This window comes from Pezoporus flaviventris, unplaced genomic scaffold (genome assembly GCF_033815535.1).
Source record: "Pezoporus flaviventris isolate CSIRO_AGI_PZ_B2104156 unplaced genomic scaffold, CSIRO_AGI_Pfla_v1 ptg000045l, whole genome shotgun sequence".
In the NCBI taxonomy this organism is placed as follows: Eukaryota; Metazoa; Chordata; class Aves; order Psittaciformes; family Psittacidae; genus Pezoporus; species Pezoporus flaviventris.
In genome coordinates this window covers 2,443,788-2,462,162 of record NW_026892593.1, presented here as the reverse complement: position 1 = coordinate 2,462,162, position 18,375 = coordinate 2,443,788, and the positions used below count along the sequence as shown (strand labels likewise).

At 42.1% G+C, this 18,375-nt stretch overlaps 1 protein-coding gene across 4 annotated transcripts in view; it reads right to left on the bottom strand.

Annotated features, from left to right (window-relative positions):
• Positions 1–18,375, bottom strand: part of CAMK1D (calcium/calmodulin dependent protein kinase ID) — a 222,555-nt gene that overhangs the window by 38,055 nt on the left and 166,125 nt on the right. For all 4 annotated transcript variants that reach the window (XM_061467239.1, XM_061467236.1, XM_061467237.1 and 1 more), the window contains 2 exons: positions 9,979–10,117; positions 6,654–6,780 (listed from right to left, as the gene is read on the bottom strand). In XM_061467239.1, the coding sequence (XP_061323223.1) occupies positions 6,654–6,780; positions 9,979–10,117 (266 nt within the window). The remainder of the gene's footprint in view (positions 1–6,653; positions 6,781–9,978; positions 10,118–18,375) is intronic.

Here is an 18,375-nt window from a genome sequence, read left to right as displayed (position 1 = left end):
TGAGCACCTCAGATCCTAGTGAGCTCCTGATATTATACAGATAGGGCACATTAACATAACAGAAAACAAATCTGAGACAAGGGGGTGTGAACTATATAAAGATTCTCCTTCTTAAAGCATCAAAGCTGAGCTGGGGCATTTCTCTCAGTTTTAAAGGAATTAAGAGCACTGAAACAATTGCTGCTGTGGATGGTAGCTGTGAAGCAGGTAAGAACCCCACAGGATCAAGCCTGAAGCAAACATGAGGCTACTACATCCCCTTTGGTAAACTAAAATGGAAAAAAGGCTGGAGGTTTAAATAATTGCTTTAAGGCCAAATGTCTGCTTTTGATTTTTGTTCCAAGCAGCAGACATGCAACAGGAACAGGAGAACATAGCTAAACATCATCTGTCTCTGATATATGAAGACAGAAATATTTAATGAGCTGAAAAACAAGTCAAAGGAGCTCTCAGAAATGATGGCAGATCAGTGCCAAGAGGCAAAAGCAGAAGATGCAGTGAAAAAAATGCATGAGCTGATGACATTAAAGGATCAACACAGATGGCTGAGGAGGCAAAACATCAGTAAGGAGAAGGGGAAAGTCAAAGCTCCCACTTCTGGTGCTGGGGTGATGCCAGCTGAGCAAAGGCTTCCAATATTGCACCTTCCCAGAGAATGGCTGTGGGCTCAAATGCAACCCAATGGTCATCCAGAGACAGGTAAGTCAATACAGCAAAACTGGACCCTTCCTTCACATTGGGGAACTGTGTTTCAGACCAAATCAGCATTGCTACTAGCAACATGTGGCAGGTAAAGTGTTGGGTAAAAGTCCCAGGGCCTCACCCCACCTGCAGGTACATGAAGATGTGCTTCCCAGGCCAAATGATGTGGTGTTTCACAGTTAGAATTTTTTTTTTATTTATATTATTTTTATATATATTATTATATTATTTTTATGTATAACATTTTTATCATCTTATTTTTATATTTGTTAAGTTGTATTTTGCTTTTAACACAAGAAAAAAATAACAAAAGGCTTGTTTCAAATGGAGGTTTTAAGAAAAGGCACAGAACAGGGACCTTTGGAAAACTTTCAGAGCACTGTGCCAATACCCCTAGTGAGCACAGCTATGCTAATAAGCTCCCTGAAAATGCAGCTGATGTATGCCAAAACCAGCAATCCATGTTCCTGCAAAAAGCTGAGGTGGTGGGGATTGCTCTGATACTTTAAGCCTGATGAACAAACTGTACAAGTCATGAGGGTGCCTGTTCTCATACCAGCCTTATAGTTAAAAGTGATTCTCCTTCACTCCCAGGATGATGCTGCTCCCAGCAGATTTTGTTGTCTCATAAGAACTCAGTCTAATGCTATTTTCTGTGGTTTATATGGCTTCTCACAAGCTGCATGCCAGAAGGAACCATGAATTTGAACAAAGGGTGAAGGTTTTGATGATCCCCATAGGAGTTACATATCAGCAGGCTGCCATAAACATAGGAGGAATATAAAGACCTAAATAGGGGTAAAATGGGCAGGCACATGGCTCAGTTGGTGACACAAATTGGCCTGGTGCAAGCCACAGCTGATGGTTCAGCTGGTAACTATTTTAGTGCCAGTTTCCATCATGTAGGCACATCCTCTAAGTAAAGAAGGGGAAACATGAGTGGGCTGCACATGTATGAGATGGCCAAGAAATCCAAGAGGGAAGATGTGAAACAGGCTGAGTTTGTAAGGGACAGCAAAGGGAGATAGTGCCAGCCTCGTGGTTTAGGACTCTAAGGTACTGCCTCAAGAAGATGAACAGAGAGGAACAACCACTGAGAAGATGACGGGATGCATGAAAGGCTAACCCAGCCCCTCTCCTGAAGCCAAAGACGGTGCAAGGGCAGTGTGAGCTCCTCAGCCACAATACAAAGTGTCTTCCTCACAGTCACAAACAGGTTAAGAAGCATATAAAGCAGCTTCACTGCCATACCAGAGACCCTCTTTCACTGACTCCTGGGATGAAAACGACTTCATTCCCTTTTTTCACAAAGTCCTCCAGTGTTCATCCTTTTCTGGTTGGCCAAGACTTTGAGGTTTGGGGCTGTTCCTGAAGGACAGCAGAGTTTCAGTGCAGCCTGAAGTTGCTGGCTTCTTGTGCTTCTGTTGTCCCTGTTTCATGTTGCTGAGTCAGATCCAGATAGGTTTCATGGACCATAATGCAGCTACAACCACATCAAGCAAACCCTCCTTCAGGATATGGCAATGGAGCTGAGCAATTCCACTGTCACAAGCTTGTGCCTGAGCAAACCCTGGTGACAGCAGTTCCCATGCTTTATTTTTTCTTTATTACTCATGTTACTGCCTAAACAACTCCTGGGGTTGCTTTTTGCTAATAAGGATATTTCAAAGGCTTATTAAATATTTTCAAACCATTGACTCAAAGTATACTGAGTAAGTCAAAATTCAACATGGGAATCTAAATGCTTTGGTCTTGCACAGGGCTAGGAGAAATGCATGGCTCTGGTATATTCTGAAATTGCTACTGGAGTTCTGTCAGAGCTGACAGTTGTGAAATGACCTCACTCACTGCAGAAAATAAAAGCAGTGAGTGAGGTAGAGTCTGTAGTGATAGGACAAGAGGTAACAGATTAAAACTTAAACAAGGGAAGTTTAGATTGGATACAAGGAAGAAGTTGTTTACCGTAAGGGTGGTGAGGCACTGGAATGGGTTGCCCAGGGAAGTTGTGAATGCTCCATCCCTGGCGATGTTCAAGGCCAGGCTGGACAGAGCCTTGGGTGACATGGTTTAGAGTGAGGTGTCCCTGCCCATGGCAGGGGGGTTGGAACTGGATGACCTTAAGGTCCTTTCCAGCCCTAACTATTCTATGATTCTATGACAAACCACACAGCCTGGGTCCAGCCCAATTCCTACAACAGGGAAATGCAAGAATATTTTACTAGAAGTTGGGTTGGGAGTCAGAGCAAGAATTTTAAATCTCAGTAGGACTAAGATACCAGCCAGCCAAAAACACATAGTTTAGCATTTCTGCAAAGGAGATTAGGCTGCCCAAGACAGGCTTTCTAACGTCTTTTCCTTAGTTTTCAATGTTCCTAAATGTCTTGCAAGTCTAAGTCCCATCTACAGAAGTAACTGAAGGTTTTAAGAGACCAGCTCTCACAGAAAGTCAGTCAGTGAGACCCAATTCCCAAGCAGCAAAATCTCTTCTGAGGAAGGAATTTGCTGAGTGACTCGATTCGCCTCCTGGTGAGTGCCCAACTTGACACACCTCAAGGATGAACTCACTTTCAGGCAGTTTTGAACAGCTTCTTCAGGTTCTTATAAATGGTCTCAAGCTGAGTAGCCCAAATCTATAATGTTTAAACTGATAAATCATTTATGGCCTACACAGATCTTGCCCATAATCACACTCAGGGTTTTGAAAAACACCACTTCTCCAGTGTAAATGATGGGGTGGGATCCAAGCAAGCCACTCCACACACCTAATCTGCAATCAAATGAGCCACAAAAGCTGCCTCATCTATATGAGGCAATATAGGAGCTACCTAAAAGTTGGGTGTTTAGTCCCAACTCACCACCTAGACTCCTTCCATAAGAAAGAGAGTTAAGAGTGGTAAGCAGGCAAGAAAATGGAAGACCTTTTCAGCATAAGAAGCTGCATTATCAGACCCCTCTTCAGTGAGTAAACATTTAGATTGGCATCTTAACAAAAGTGGCTCAACTAGTTGTGTTAAATTATCCTAACCATAATGGACCAAAATATCTGACAAAACCCTTGAAGGAATAAGATCCCTGAACTGTTGACAGTAATTTAATCTGTAAGGCAGAGCTTTAAAAGCTAATGTGCTAATGAAGTACAGGTTATGCACATTATAGATATACTCTAATTTGATAAGTAATAATTTTGTCTTCAGAAAGTGATATTTATTGAGAAGTTTAATCATAATTACACTCTCCCTTACTCAGTGAATTTCTGAACCACATAAACAGGACTTTAGTGACTTGGGTACCATTATTCTTTGGTGGTGAAACCAAGAAAAGTTGAGTTAAAATCTGAAATAAAGAGTTGAAAGTACATCCTATTTGGGGAAATCAGATAGAAATGACAGGAGGGTTTACACACTTGGAAATACTTGCCAGAAGACATGAGTTAAGAGCAGGTCTGCTACCAAGCCAGAAGCTTGTCCAGCACTTCACACAGTTGGATCTGACTGGATCCATTTCTGGAGATGAAGTATAAATAGTAGCAGATACTGATGACTTCCTAACAGAGCCCTGGGTGCCTTTGACATGTGATATGTGCCTACTTTTTTCCAAGTCATGGAATCATAGAATAGTTAGGGTTGGAAAGGACCTTACACCATTTAAAAGCAAACTGGTTAAACTGACAAAAATAATTAATTCCTCATGAAATATTAGAAAATGGGTGTTCTACATATCTGTAAAGAAAAGCATCAGGAAATGTGCTGTAAGTGATGAATCCCTGCATGATACTTCCACCCTATGCAAAATGGCTTGGAAAAAGTCTACACAAAGGTGGCAGACAGGACACTGCATGGGCCAGCACTGTGGCATGTGCCCCAATCCAGATGAGGACACATATTCATGTTGTGTCATTAGGAGGAAGGACTCTTACATTTACTTGGGGCATTAGGCAGGTGTTGCAAATTGGAGTGATGCTGGAAGGCAGGAAAGCTTTCAGACGTGGACAAACCGCAGACCACGTATGCAGAAGCCATGTCACCAGGAACCACATCTGTGGGCATCACCACAGTGACCAGCAACAAAATTTTCTGTGTTTGGAAAATGTTGTCTGGGCAATCAATTATATATATTAAAAATAAATAATAAAGGCAGCACTAACAAGGAGCTGTCTCCTGTTCAATAAAGAAACAGAACAAATATTTAAAGAGGTTTTCTTTGTGAGAGAGGGGGAAAACTCCTGTCAGCACTTCAGAAATAAGCATCCATGACCTCTTGAACCATGGTGAATAAAATCCTGTGTTCAGTAAGGTAACAACAGGCCTGGAGCACTTGTGTAGCTATCAGTGACCAGACCATGAGTAATGGGCGCTCTCAAACCTCTCTCAAAGCACTACAATTTGTGTCACATGCTCCGAGAGCTTCCTCTCCAAAATAGCAAGTTTTGTTGAGTAAATGGCTACGCAGAGAGACCATGAGATCACCCAGTGCCCAAGCAGAGTCACGCTCCCTCATTTTCATCAGCAGATATCATCTGAGCTTCCCTGTGTCTGCAGACTTATTCTAGTCAGTGCCCATTTCAGAACAAAATCAAGTGTGTTAATTAAAGACAGAAGAGCTGAGAGCTAAAATTATGAAAACTGCTGCCTCAGCTCAATTCCTTCTAGTGCTTTGGAAGAAGATTTCCAGTCTGGTGTGATTAGACATGACAGCTATTCAGGCTCTACAGAGTGCATCCTGACTCACATGGCTTAAAATAAAATGATGAGCTGATGGCTTCATAAAATGGGAAACCAGAGAAAACTGTTCCTTTGCCTGATGCTATAGAGTTTGTCTGTGCAGTGTGAAGATAATGCCCAGAAAAAGGTATTCCTCAGACAAATTCGGATCACTGTGTCGTAACTACATTATCTTTTTGAGTTCTCATACCATGGTATCATCAGAGCTGTGAAAACAGGTGAGGTGGCAGCTGAAAAGCAAAAGGAGGCTCTGACTGCTGGAAAACATTAAGTTTTTCCTACTGGAAAGGTATGAGACAGATCTATCCCCGGGAAAGCCACTGTAATTTTAGTTTCATAGATTTCATGGATACCCCTGAGATTCATTTTACAGTCTCAGCTGACTAGCTCAGTATCGTAGGAGACACAGGCTTTCCAGATGTCTTGTGCACAAAATGAGTCTTTTAAATAGCGTTTGCTCAAACAGACCCTTCTCACATTCATTTACTTCAACTTTTTAAAAGGATGCTGGTAAACACACTACTAATTAGAAGCCTGGTACAACCACTGCTGAACGAACAAAAGAGCAAAGAATAAATGACAGGAAATAAAACATGTCTGAATAAACTGAAAGAGGGTAGATTCGGATTAGATATTAGGAAGAAGTTCTTTACAGTGAGGGTGCTGAGGCACTGGCACAGGGTGCCCAGAGAAGCTGTGGCTGCCCCATCCCTGGCAGTGTTCAAGGCCAGGTTGGACAGGGCTTGGAGCAACCTGCTCTAGTGGAGGGTGTCCCTGCCTGTGGCAGGGGGTTGGAACTGGATGAACCAAAACATTTTATGATTCTATGAAATTTAGCTCTTACATTTTAATGCTTTCTATCACAGGAATCTGGATATGCTATCCTTTATGCTTAAAATAATATGTTACACTATGTAAAGCTTTTTGGTCTTCTATGTGCTTGCAGAATCAATACATTTGAGGCTATTCTTCATGTGTCCTGATTTAGAGAAGACTCATTCTGCAATGTATAAAAATCATGGAAGTCAACCCTAAAAGCGCAGAGCTGGATTGCAGGATTCTCCCCAAGGAGAAAAGACAGAAGACCAGCAACTTTTGGTATCTAATGAACATCTGTAAAACCTCATTTTCATTATGTAGCGGCATTAGAAAACAAGTATTATTTCTTTTCATTCTGTGTCTGTACTGCAGCTGGGAGGACTGGACAGACAATATAACCAAACCTCTTACCAACATAGCCAGGAGTCCCACAGGCTGTGGACATCACATCTCCTTTACCCTCCATCTTTGACAATCCGAAGTCACTGATCATGATTTTTGACTCTTCATCCTGGCTATAGTAAAGCAGGTTCTCGGGCTAGAAAGGAGAACAAGCAAAATGGGTTTTGAATATTAAAGTTCAGTAATAACATCTGCCGGCTTATGTCCTGCATTTAACAGAATCCTTAGTTACATCATACACTAATAAAAATTGGTTCCCCTAAATCCTAAAAACCTGCTCTTATATGGAGATTCTCTCCAGACTTTTGTATGGCAACTAATGGAAGAAGCTGATTCCTTGGGCTTTGAGTAACCTTCCTGGGATAACAAACTTCTCCTTTAGCACCTCAAGTAAGAACTAAGGCTTGTGCGTTGCCTGTGAGATGTCTGACAAATTGTCATTTCATAATGATAAAATGGATTCATTTGAAGCAGGTAAATACGGTAAATCCAGGTAGTGTAATGAAATTGGTTTATACAGCATTTAAGTAAAGGAAAACAGTAGCTATTACAGAATTCTTCTATCTTCTCCACTGAAAATAAACTGTTATGAGAGAGGAAATGCCTTTACAGTTAACAGACTTGCATCAAAGATGTTTGAACTAGAGCCAATTAGGAAAAAATCCTACAGCGCTAAGAAGTACAGCAACTTGTTTATGCTGAGAGAAAACAAGAATTAGGCCACAAACCCCTGCGACTTTATAGCAGCGTCAGGCAGGTTGGAGAGCTCAACCAGCCTCCATTTGCTGCACCATAGTCCTCCATCTGTAATACCACTGCTACACTACAAAGCTCTCGCTAGGTGTTGTGAGAGAACACTTCTTCCCCTACTTAATATCCAGGCTCACAAAAAGGTCCAGCATCTGTGGCACTCTGACAGCCTGCTGCTAACGGGGTGCCACTGCACCACCCAGACCTTGCGGTCTTCATCTATAGAAGTAATGGATACCCAGTATTTCAACATAACCCTGGTGTAGAGTTTTGCCCAGAAGATGATAAAAATGCACACTGCCATGCAACACATTTTGTCTATCATCCTGGTGTGTGCTCCAGCTGCAGCCACACAGCATCATCAAACTCCTTGGGACACATCCAAGCCTGGATTTGTAAGGAGGAATAATGGCAGTGCAACAGCACCAGCATCTGTCTTCCCTCCTCCATTGCCACAATCTCCTGCTCTGGGGAAAGGGGAGACGAAGAAGTGTCACGGTTGACGCTGCCCCTATTCTACTCTGAGGTTCCCATTCAGCTTCAAGTGGAGGTTCAAGCACTCTCTGGCACCCCAGCCCCCACATGAACCCACGTAGTGATGGTTTTATCCATGTGACACAATGGCCTTGAGAGGATCTACGAACTGCACCCACAGCTGTGAGCCAGCTGGGACTGAGGCTAACAGGGAAACAATTCTGTTCATAAAAATTAATATGATGTTGTGCCATTTATGTTTCTTTCTCATGATAGCTCCTGAGTTCAGTGCTTTAACTGGCTGTTACAATGCTGACCCTGTTTTCAGGCACTGCATATATCAGTTTTATGCCATGGTCTGCCTTTGGTTTAAGTTACTCCTGACCTTTACTAGTGCACTTCTGACCTGCTGAGGGATCGGCAGAGCTGGTATTAAGTGAAAGACAATTATTTCCTAACAATTTTTTCTAACTCACCTCAGGTTCCCACTTATTCCTATATAGCTAGGCTAAGAAACCTACCCATTGAAAACCTAAACTTGTTTAAAACTGGTTTAAAACCCTCTGGTCTTTCAAGCTCGCTCATTCAAAAAGCGTTAATGAAGTGGCTCTGTACCAAGAGGAGTTGCTTGAACCTTTCAGTCGCTTTGTACATTCTGGACTTCCCTGGACCCTATGTGCTTCCATCACTTGTTATCTGATGCTGTGTTACTTAGATTAGAGACTTGGAGCCCAGATCTGCTCTTCCCAGCTACAGCAAGTACTATTTTGGTATCTGAATAACACATAATTACAATAAATAATTGTTATGGATGTTTCGTGGGTTGTATTTTTATAGAATGGATTCTTTCCCAGAAATTCATTTTAGGGATCACAATTTGAAACTTATGCTTATCTTGGTATTTTATCCCTATTTTTGCCATCATGGTATGCTTGTGCTAACAGAAATTCTCTGCAGGTGTTCCTCATATACCATATTTTATGAGCCATTTTAAGAACTGATATGGTACTGACAAAGACTTGCAAGCAAAAGAAAGAGAGAGAACAAAAGCAAGACTTTGCCCCAAAATACTCCTGGAGAAGGTTGGTTTGATTTAAATTCAGCATGTCCTTACATAAATTCTGAAAGTAATTTGTGGATGAGTCCACTTCCCAATTACCACACCTCATATTTTATTATAGGAACTTTTCAATAAGATTAATGTTTTAAAGTGGGAGCTACAGCTTCCCTTTAAATTACAAAGACAGGAATGCTATTAAGAGCTTGTACTACAGAACATCTGAAGGCCACAGCATCAACATCCAAGGAAACTCTTGCTCGGAGCATCCCTCCAGAACACAACCAGAAGTATTTTGTTCACTGAATTCTGAATTTCTAGCAGTAAGGTTTGGTGGAATTAACTAGCTCAGGAACTGAACCCACGGTTTTCTTCTAACATTTGCATATTTTTCTAATGTTTTCTGCTAATTAATCATTTAAGACACTAAAGATGGGGAGGCTTAGCTGTGTGTTATGAAATCCAAGCCTTTCTGCTTATCTTAATGGCAGTTTAAGAAGGAAACAATAAAGAAATAATGTTTTGGTTTCGGTTGGGGCTTTTTTATGTAATAACATGGTACAGCTGAAAGGAAAATTATCTAAAAATCACATTGGCACCCAATGATCCTTAGAAGAATCCTTGCTGCTAACAGTGTCTTCAAAAACACTGGTCCAAATAGCACAATAGGAAATCATTCAACTTTCCCACACTGTTTATTGTTACTAATTATTATTAAGTAAAAGTAAATATAGCCCAGCAGATCTGCAAAATACTTTACAGCAGTAAACACTTACATCCCAGCTGAGTTTCCTGCCTTAATGGAACATTTCAAGTCTTAATGAATGACTTTTTCCCCACACGCATCTGTGCAGAACTTCCATTGTAACAGCATTAATTGCAAAGGCTTCATTAAAACCAATTACATGGGGAGGCTTCAGAGCATCCCTCTTACAGCAAAACCTTCCTGAAACAGCCAGTCCCAGGGGGGCCTGGACTTAATATCTTAGACTCATATAATTCTACAACCTTCATTAACATTTCTCAGAGGACTGAGTCACGCTGTGGTCTTACCTTGAGGTCCCTGTGCACAATGCCCATTCGGTGCAGGTAGTAGACAGCATCCAGGACCTGCCGGATCAGGGTGCTGGCATCCTTCTCGGTGTAGAACCCTTTCTCAACAATGCGGTCAAAAAGCTCTCCCCCAGACACTCTGGAAAACATGATGGGATGCAGAAGTGTGAGGATATGGTTTGCCATATGCTTTTTACCTTTGGAGCTCTGAGTACTCCCCACTGTCCCAACAAGGATTTGGGTTTGGTTTTCTCATAGACCAAGGACTGGTCATGCTATAATGGAAAATAAAATCCATTGCACACCAGAGAGTGGGCAAAGACTCACTAGCACTTGCAGAGGGAAATCACAACTCTACCCTAGCAAGAGCCAGTGAAGCACACACTGGTTCCTACACTGTATAGGTGAATTTAGTCTGCCCTTCCCGCTGGTGCTGGCCCATGGAGGTTGTAAGGCTTGCTACTAGTATGATCCTTGGGGTTCACTTTTCACTTCATTGATCAAGGCTTGGGAAGGCTACAGGAGGAAAACCAGGCTGAATGGGGCTTTGAGCAACCTGGTCTAGTTGAAGATGTCCCTGCTCATTGCAGGAGGCTTTGAACTAGATGAGCTTTAAAGTCCCTTCCAACCCAAGCCATTCTATGATTCTCTTTTCCCTCTTTTCACTGGTGAGTGAAATGCATACGGTAGTTGCTGCCAATACCTATAGAGCATTAGTTTATTAAAGGATTCTGCTTCTCTGGCAATTTTGAACGCTTTCAGAGGTGCCCTTCCTTTACTCTTATATCTATGTTCATCTATCAGCAGCCACAAACTCTAGGCAGAGCACAGCCTCTGCCTGGCACTGGTAACAGACTGTTACTGAAGAGGGAGCACAGATTATCAGTGCAATTAATCACCAGATGACACAAATGGGGAAAGGATTCCACAACTCAAAAGAGGAAAGAAAATAAAACCTTGACATCCCACTACTTAATGTCGGCTATATTACACTTTTCCTCAGCCCTGCTAGAAATAACACATTCTAAACCCAATCTTAAATAAAGAATGGACACATTAAAACTCCCTGGAGGAGTATCTGGGGAAACAAAAGAGGAAAGAAATGTCTGAGTAATTGAAATAATAAAACTGTCAGCAAAAACCTGTCCTACCAGGGTAAATAAAAGATTTCCATTTTAACAAGCAAAACCTATTAAAAAAAAATGAAATGCATGTGACAGGCGTTTTTTCAACAAGTTGCACCACTTAGCATATCATAAATAGCACAGTAAAACTTTCTTTAAAAACAAACCTCATAAAGGGAAAATAATAAATGATTACAGTCATTAAACACACATAAACTGGGACCTTGCAATTATATGAACACTGGGTAACTCAGCCACTCCAAGAAATAATCTGCTTGAATAATGCCATGAAGTCACTTCCTAGGGAAGTTTGAAGCCTGAATGGGGGAGAAGGCTACAGCTGAAAATGAACACATTCAACTTCAAAAATTAAAAGCAACCTTGCAAGAAGAAATAATAAACCAGATAATCCTCCCATTATGTGCTAGGCAAACAAACCAAACAGCTTGCTGAAATATTGGCATTAAACTGAAGTTCTGCAGTAAAGGTGAAGTTCACCCAGGGTCTGAAGTCCACCCACGAGACCCCTGGCTGTACCAGCAGCCCTGGGGATTGCTGCTGGCAGAGAGAGGATGGAGCAGAAGCAGTGGGATGATAGTGGAGCAAGAGAAAGCCTCTGGTACCATATTGAACTGGAGAGCCCATGACTTATGGCACAGTGGTGAAGGAGGCATGGCAGAGACTGTAGAAGTGCCATCACACAATAACCTGCTGTGATATGAACATTGCACAAGAAAACTTGAATTAGAACCCCTTCTTCACTAGCTTCTCACAACAGGAGTTGCATTTCTCACAGATATGCATATGCAGAGGGTATTGCTCCAAGCACATCTCAGCCCTACACCCTTTACCCAACCCATTGCGTGCCTTGCCAAGGGCAGAGGCAACAGACACAACTCTGCCTCGCCATTCACTGAAGGCAGATACAGTTTTATTGAATCTGGCTCCTATTAGCTGGCTGTCTTTATAGTTCCCCTGCAGCCCTTTTGTTTCCCATGGATTGATTGCACTGAAAATGGAGCCCACGCAGTCATTAACATGACTGAATGCAGCACATTTCCCCGTGAAAATGCAGTGCGTGCTGGTTTGCATTTCATACAGTTACTTTTGTTATAGTCAAGAGACACACTGCTTTAGTAGATACTGATTTACATCACGTGCTTTCCTGCACAAGGACTCCTTCAATGTTTGCAGTGTACACTTCCACAAATTGCTTTTCATAAAATGACAGAATTTCCCCCCATGCCCGTTCACAACCCCCTTAAGCCTCATTCTTAAATTGAAAGCTTTTCTTAGTCAAATTGAGTCCAGTGCATTTACTGTACCCAGGCTCAATCTGCTTATAATTTTATTTCAAAACACGGAAAATATTTGCACCCACTCAAATGATGCATTGCAAACCAGAGCTTAATCCAAGGACTTGGGAGGAACAGGCGGTCAGTTTGCAGCCACTCGCTTATTCAGATTGAAAACAGAATTCCAGGTACATGCAAAGAGCCGAGGGTCCTGTGCTCCTATTTATTTGTGTTGTGACTTTGTGTTGCGGTACATGGGATTTGCACTGCATGTTTGCGCTCACCTATAGAGTCTTCCTGCTCTGGGCAAGAGAGTCGTGGCTGGGGTTCACCTCCCAGGGATGCTCTGCAACTCAGCACCCAAGGCCATGGCTACTTTCCATATGGAGCTTATGTCCATATGGCTTTTCTACTCCAAAAGAAGGTTAACTCAACCGTAATGTCATTGTGAATACTGCTCCCCGTATGGTGCCCAAGGACTGACGTAAATCAGTGCTGTTCCAGGAGCAAACCAGTGAGGGCAGCTGTGGGAGAGCATTTGAGCTCTAAACTCATGGTGGAGATGTGGCCTGTTTTGTCCAAAGCCGGTTTTAAGCCCAGCCCCCTCTACCCTGCTGAGACAGGACTTGGCATCCTGCTCTGAGCAGCGCAGGGCACTCACAAAGCAATTTGTTCGTTCCAGTCTTTATTATTCTGGAATTATTTTTTTTTTTTTTTAATGGCAGCACAAGCTTTGCTCTCTCTAAGGCAAATCTGAGCAGTGCACAGAAGGCAGAGTTGAAACTTCAGTCAGTAAGAGCAGAATTGGGTCTTTGTCTTCAAGAAATTTAAGACAGCATTTTCTGACCATTAAGAGAGGGTAGGAGGAATTTCTCATCAGTGGAAGAGGACTGCTCCTGTCTTGCAGCTGGCACTGGCTCACAGAGCTGGACACACTGCCCCAAACAACAGCACAAGGAACCTTTTTCCCTGCTGACTGTAGTCTTGGTTCCCAGCAAAGGAAAAGTCAAAGGAGGAGTAGCCAAGTGCATTTACTTGAAAAGCATTTAGCCCTGGGAACAGCTCAAGTGTCATGCCATGATCCTGAGTTGTACTTGCCCTGCCTAGGGACTCAGAGCTGAGTAAAAATATGTGAAAAGGCTGCCACTGCATCTTCTGCATGGATGCCTGATGGGATCCCCTGCAAAGTGTGTGTCTCCATCCAGTGGTCATTGCTTGGTCACCAAACAATGGCTATCCCCTGGTTCACCAGGTAGCACGGAGAAAGCCCAGCACTTGGAGAAGGAGCTGAGCTGGCTCAGACAGGATAAAAGGACCCCCAAAGAGCTCACAATCCTCATTGTAGGTGAAGAAGAAGGCACTCTAACAGTGTCCTAATATTATTCAGTCCTTGTCATTACACAGTTTCTACATTTTTGCAACTCCTAATTTACAGATGTAACTGGGGAGAGATGAGGAAACATTTCATAGAATCATAGAATAGTTAGGGTTGGAAAGGACCTTAAGATCGTCCAGTTCCAACCCCCCTGCCATTGGCAGGGACACCTCACACTAAACCATCTCACCCAAGGCTTTGTCCAGCCTGGTCTTGAACACCACCAGGGATGGAGCATTCACAACTTCCCTGGGCAACCCGTTCCAGTGCCTCACCAACCTCACTGTAAAGAACTTCCTCCTTATATCCAATCTAAACTTCCCCTGTTTCAGTTTTAACCCATCACCCCTTGTCCTGTCACTACAGTCCCGAATGAAGAGTCCCTCCCCAGCATCCCTATAGGCCCCCTTCAGATACTGGAAGGCTGCTATGAGGTCTCCACGCAGCTTCTCTTCTCCAGGCTGAACAGTCTCAACTTTCTCAGCATTAGTATTACACCTTTACTTTACATTAACCCATTTCCCCATCAAGTTCCTCAGGAAAGAGCCAAACTGACAAAGAAAACAACCCCTGTTGCAGGTATGGAGAAAGGATATGATCAGCCTTTTCCTGAAGGAACCAAGTTCATTGCAATACCATCAGGAAAGCAGAATGTGCAGAGTTTCAGAGGCACACTTTGATGAAAGATGAGCACCAAATAAAAACTCCATTGTAATTTAAGGCTCCTTCATGAGCACAAATCAAGAGCCAGTCTCTCTGGATTTCTGATGTTTTTGCCTGCAGTGAGAAACCTGCACCTGCACATTGCAGGTCACTACCAGGTACCTGCCAGATCACTATCACAGCCGGGCTGCCTGGCAGGGAGCAACCCTATATATGTTACGTTCAGGTAAATAAATATGTGAATGAATAAAAGAACAAATAAATGCTGAAATTAAAAAGATATTAGTCATGTATTGATATTAATGAATTCATGTTATCTTTATTTCTCTTGCTAATGCCACCTGTGTGTACAGAATATATCCTTTTATTTATTCACCTATGCATCCCCCACTGTTATCAAGTGTTTCTGCTTGTTTTAGGACCTTGAAAAATAGCACCCTCTGAATTATTCTTTTGACTTCTTTGCCATTTGGCAAAACACTGATGCTTTCCTTTTCTCTCTCTCTTGGAGTACAGGCTGGAATTGCTCTCGATGGCTTACTGCTTGACAGTTTAACTGCTTTTTATCAAAAGTCTTCTTGATGAACTCAGCAGTGACGGATTCAAGCAAAGAATCCCATTAAAGGTATTCAGCACTCATAGGCTTTTCCCTCTGGAAGTGTGTAAAGAAGCTCACCTGATGCTTTACTGCAGTGCAAGCCAGCATCCAGCCTCCATTGGACAAGTCATGAAAGCACCATCACATTGGGTTAGAAGAACCAGCACAGAAAGGCAGAGATGTTTCTAGGGACCCACTAATACTGTTAAAACCTGCAGATGAGGGATGCCTAATGAAAAGAAATTTGGAGCAGGAGGCGTCCCAAATCAATATGAAAAATAAGCTGAATATAAGCATTACCCTACAATTGTGAACAGCCTACTGATCAGGAGTTACGCATTCACAGTTTCTTGTAATATAAATCAGAAAAAGCACATAATTCAGCCACCAGGGCATGAAGCTGTAAGTATGAGGTGATATAAGAAAGTCTGAAGGAACCATTCCTGGGAAGTTTTGGCTTTGAAAATTACTTTACTCTAATGAAGCAATTCCTATTAATAAAAATATCTCCATTTTTTAAATGTATTTTGTTTTCAATGGGGGGCTTTTTTGTTTGGCTTTAGACTTTCTCTGTATTGTGTAAATGCATGAGAACCAGAAAGCAAATCTGGCCAGCTCTCTGTTCAAAAGGAAAGAGAAACTGGCTGCCTTCATCTCACTGTTCAAACAACGTAACACATAAAAATAAAACGAGTAAACAGATTAATAGATTTTAAACCCAGAAAGGAACATTATGATTATTCAGCCTGACTGCTTGCAAATAGAAGTACGTGATTAAAATTCTCCTTGTGCCAATAATCTAAGGTGTTAATCAGGCAGGGACAGATACTACTATAGAAATACTGCATATCCTACAGAGACTTTCCTTTTCCAGTATACATCTCAGCAAACTGCACTGGCTTTCTCATTTGCAGCACATCATAAAATATACAGCTTGAACAAGGCAAGGACTTTCCTTGTTATTATAGCTTTAAATCACCCACTTTTAAAACTGATGGTAACAAAAAGCTCTAAGGCCACCACTGAAGGAGAGCAGGATTTATTCTGGCTTATTTTTACTAGGACACAGGTGTGTGCCTGTGGTGGAGTGGGATGGATGGGTGTTAGCACCTGCTCCTTTGATAGTGCTGTTCAATGCAACATTGCTATGGGATTTATTCTGGGGGGGGGGCTGATGGTTCCTCAGCCCTTCATCACCAGTGTGATGGTGGCTGCACCAGAGGGATACTCCACATCCTGAGGGGTTGTTTTGGAAAAGTTTGTGCACAAATGTTGTGGTCGTCTCTCAGAACCAAATTGGGCAAACCACAATAGCTCCTTCCCTGCATTAGAAGTGCCATATGACATTTGCTGAGCAGCTGTAATGATTTGAAAGCAGCTGTGCTTTGGTGAATGGACCTCTATTTCCACTGGGACAAGACAGTTAAGTCTCTGGTAAACTCAGCTCAGGGATGTTATGGAGTTTGGCACCTAAAATCTTTGGAGGCCACATTTTCCTTCACAGAATCCCTACTGTTGAGGTCTTTCAAGGTCCATGATTTTTTGAGTTTGATGCTGTCTAGTTTTATTCAAAATTTTATTCCATATTCCAATATCTGACATTGTATTCAAAATTCTCCCTGGTTCCATCAGCTATAACTAGTGTGACAGAACTCATAGCAACAAAATGACAAAGGACATGAGGTTTTTAAGCTTTTGTGACTAAATGTTACTGACTGACAGCTTATGACAGCTCTTCAAATGCCAGCAGTCCATTTGCCTCCATCTTGCTTGTTCCCCCTGGCAGCCATGTGTGGAGAAGTCCTAGGACCTGCCAGCTACCAGAACACTCCCACAGTGCTGGCATCGCTATTTATGAGGCACATCTCTATAGTAAAGCAACCTCTACTGATAACCCTACCACGCAATCAAATACTAAGGAATACTGTATCAGACTTTCACATCTCCAGCACTGCTGAGGTCTATAAATATAATGATGGGCACATCTTTTCCACTCTTTTGAGCTCTTATAGTTTGACTGGCACCTCCACAGGAACCAAGGAATCATCTAGTATTAGCAGCTTGATCGCATTCAAGTGTGCTCCTTACCATTTTAAAAAAGACCTATGGAGTTGGTGAAACAGAGGAACAGGTTGCCCAGCAAAGTGGTAGATGCCCCCATCCCTGGCAGTGCTCAAGTTCAGGTTGGAGGGAGCTTTGAGTAACTTGGTCTAGTGAAAGATGTCCCTTCCCGTGGCAGGGGCGTTGGAACTGGGTGAACTTTAAGGTCCCTTCCAACCCAAACCATTCTCTGATTCTATGACATATATGCTGGCTATTCAGCCTGGTTTTCTTCATTGGTTTGCATTAAATTGAAAAGACAGTGCTGAAGCTCAGCAATGGTGACTTTCAACTGTGCCCACTATGTCAGTCAACAGTTTGATGTCACCACATGTGAATCTATCCATACAATGGATTCACCACAGGTTGTACTGTGGAAAAAAAAAATCATTAAAAAGGGTAATTGAAATATGCACAGTATCCATTAAACAACTCAAAAGCTTAGTTTTAAAGAAGGAATTGCTCTCTGATTTATTGATTTCCTTATTTGAGATGTCAGCAAATCAGCGCAATCACTCTTGTTCATTGTATGTACACGTTCATTGTATGTACATAAATACACATTTAAATAGATGCAATTTTGTTGCCTCAGTCTTTCTCACTTTGCTTCCAGAAAACAAAGAAGTAGAGCTCTGTAGACAAACCACCACACAAAATACATTTTCCAGTATCTGAAGGCTGGAACAATGTATTTCCTAACTGCTGTCATATTCCTCCAGCTCTCCATAAAATAAGTGGATAGTTAAAACCTGGAGGAGATTCCTCACCTGACAGCAATTTAAAAGTAGGTCATGTCTCAGGACTAATAGGCTGGGTTTGTATTCCTTATGACTTGTTTTCCAATGGAAACCAACCTCAATGTCCTGCCAGCATTAACTAGGAAGAACAAACCTAAAACTAATGAGAACCAATGCAATTGTAGGAGGAAACTGTAAATTAGCGATGCATAGTAAACAACTATGAAATCCAAGATGAATGCAGCACTAAGAATTGACCTAAATATCACAAAGGAGCACAGAAAAGGATCATAAAGTCAGTCTCAGCTGGAGCTTAAACAGCTCAATTTTTCTTTGAATAACAATAGAAATTTGCTGTTGTGTGCATATTCCTTTCTCTGAGTCTGATTTCCACATGCTTTCTCACAAGTAAGTTTGCAGGCAGATGTCATCACGGAAATAGCCAGTGTTAAGATAATATTGAGTAACGCTTGCCTCAGTGCAGAAAGAGCTCTGAAGTTACAAC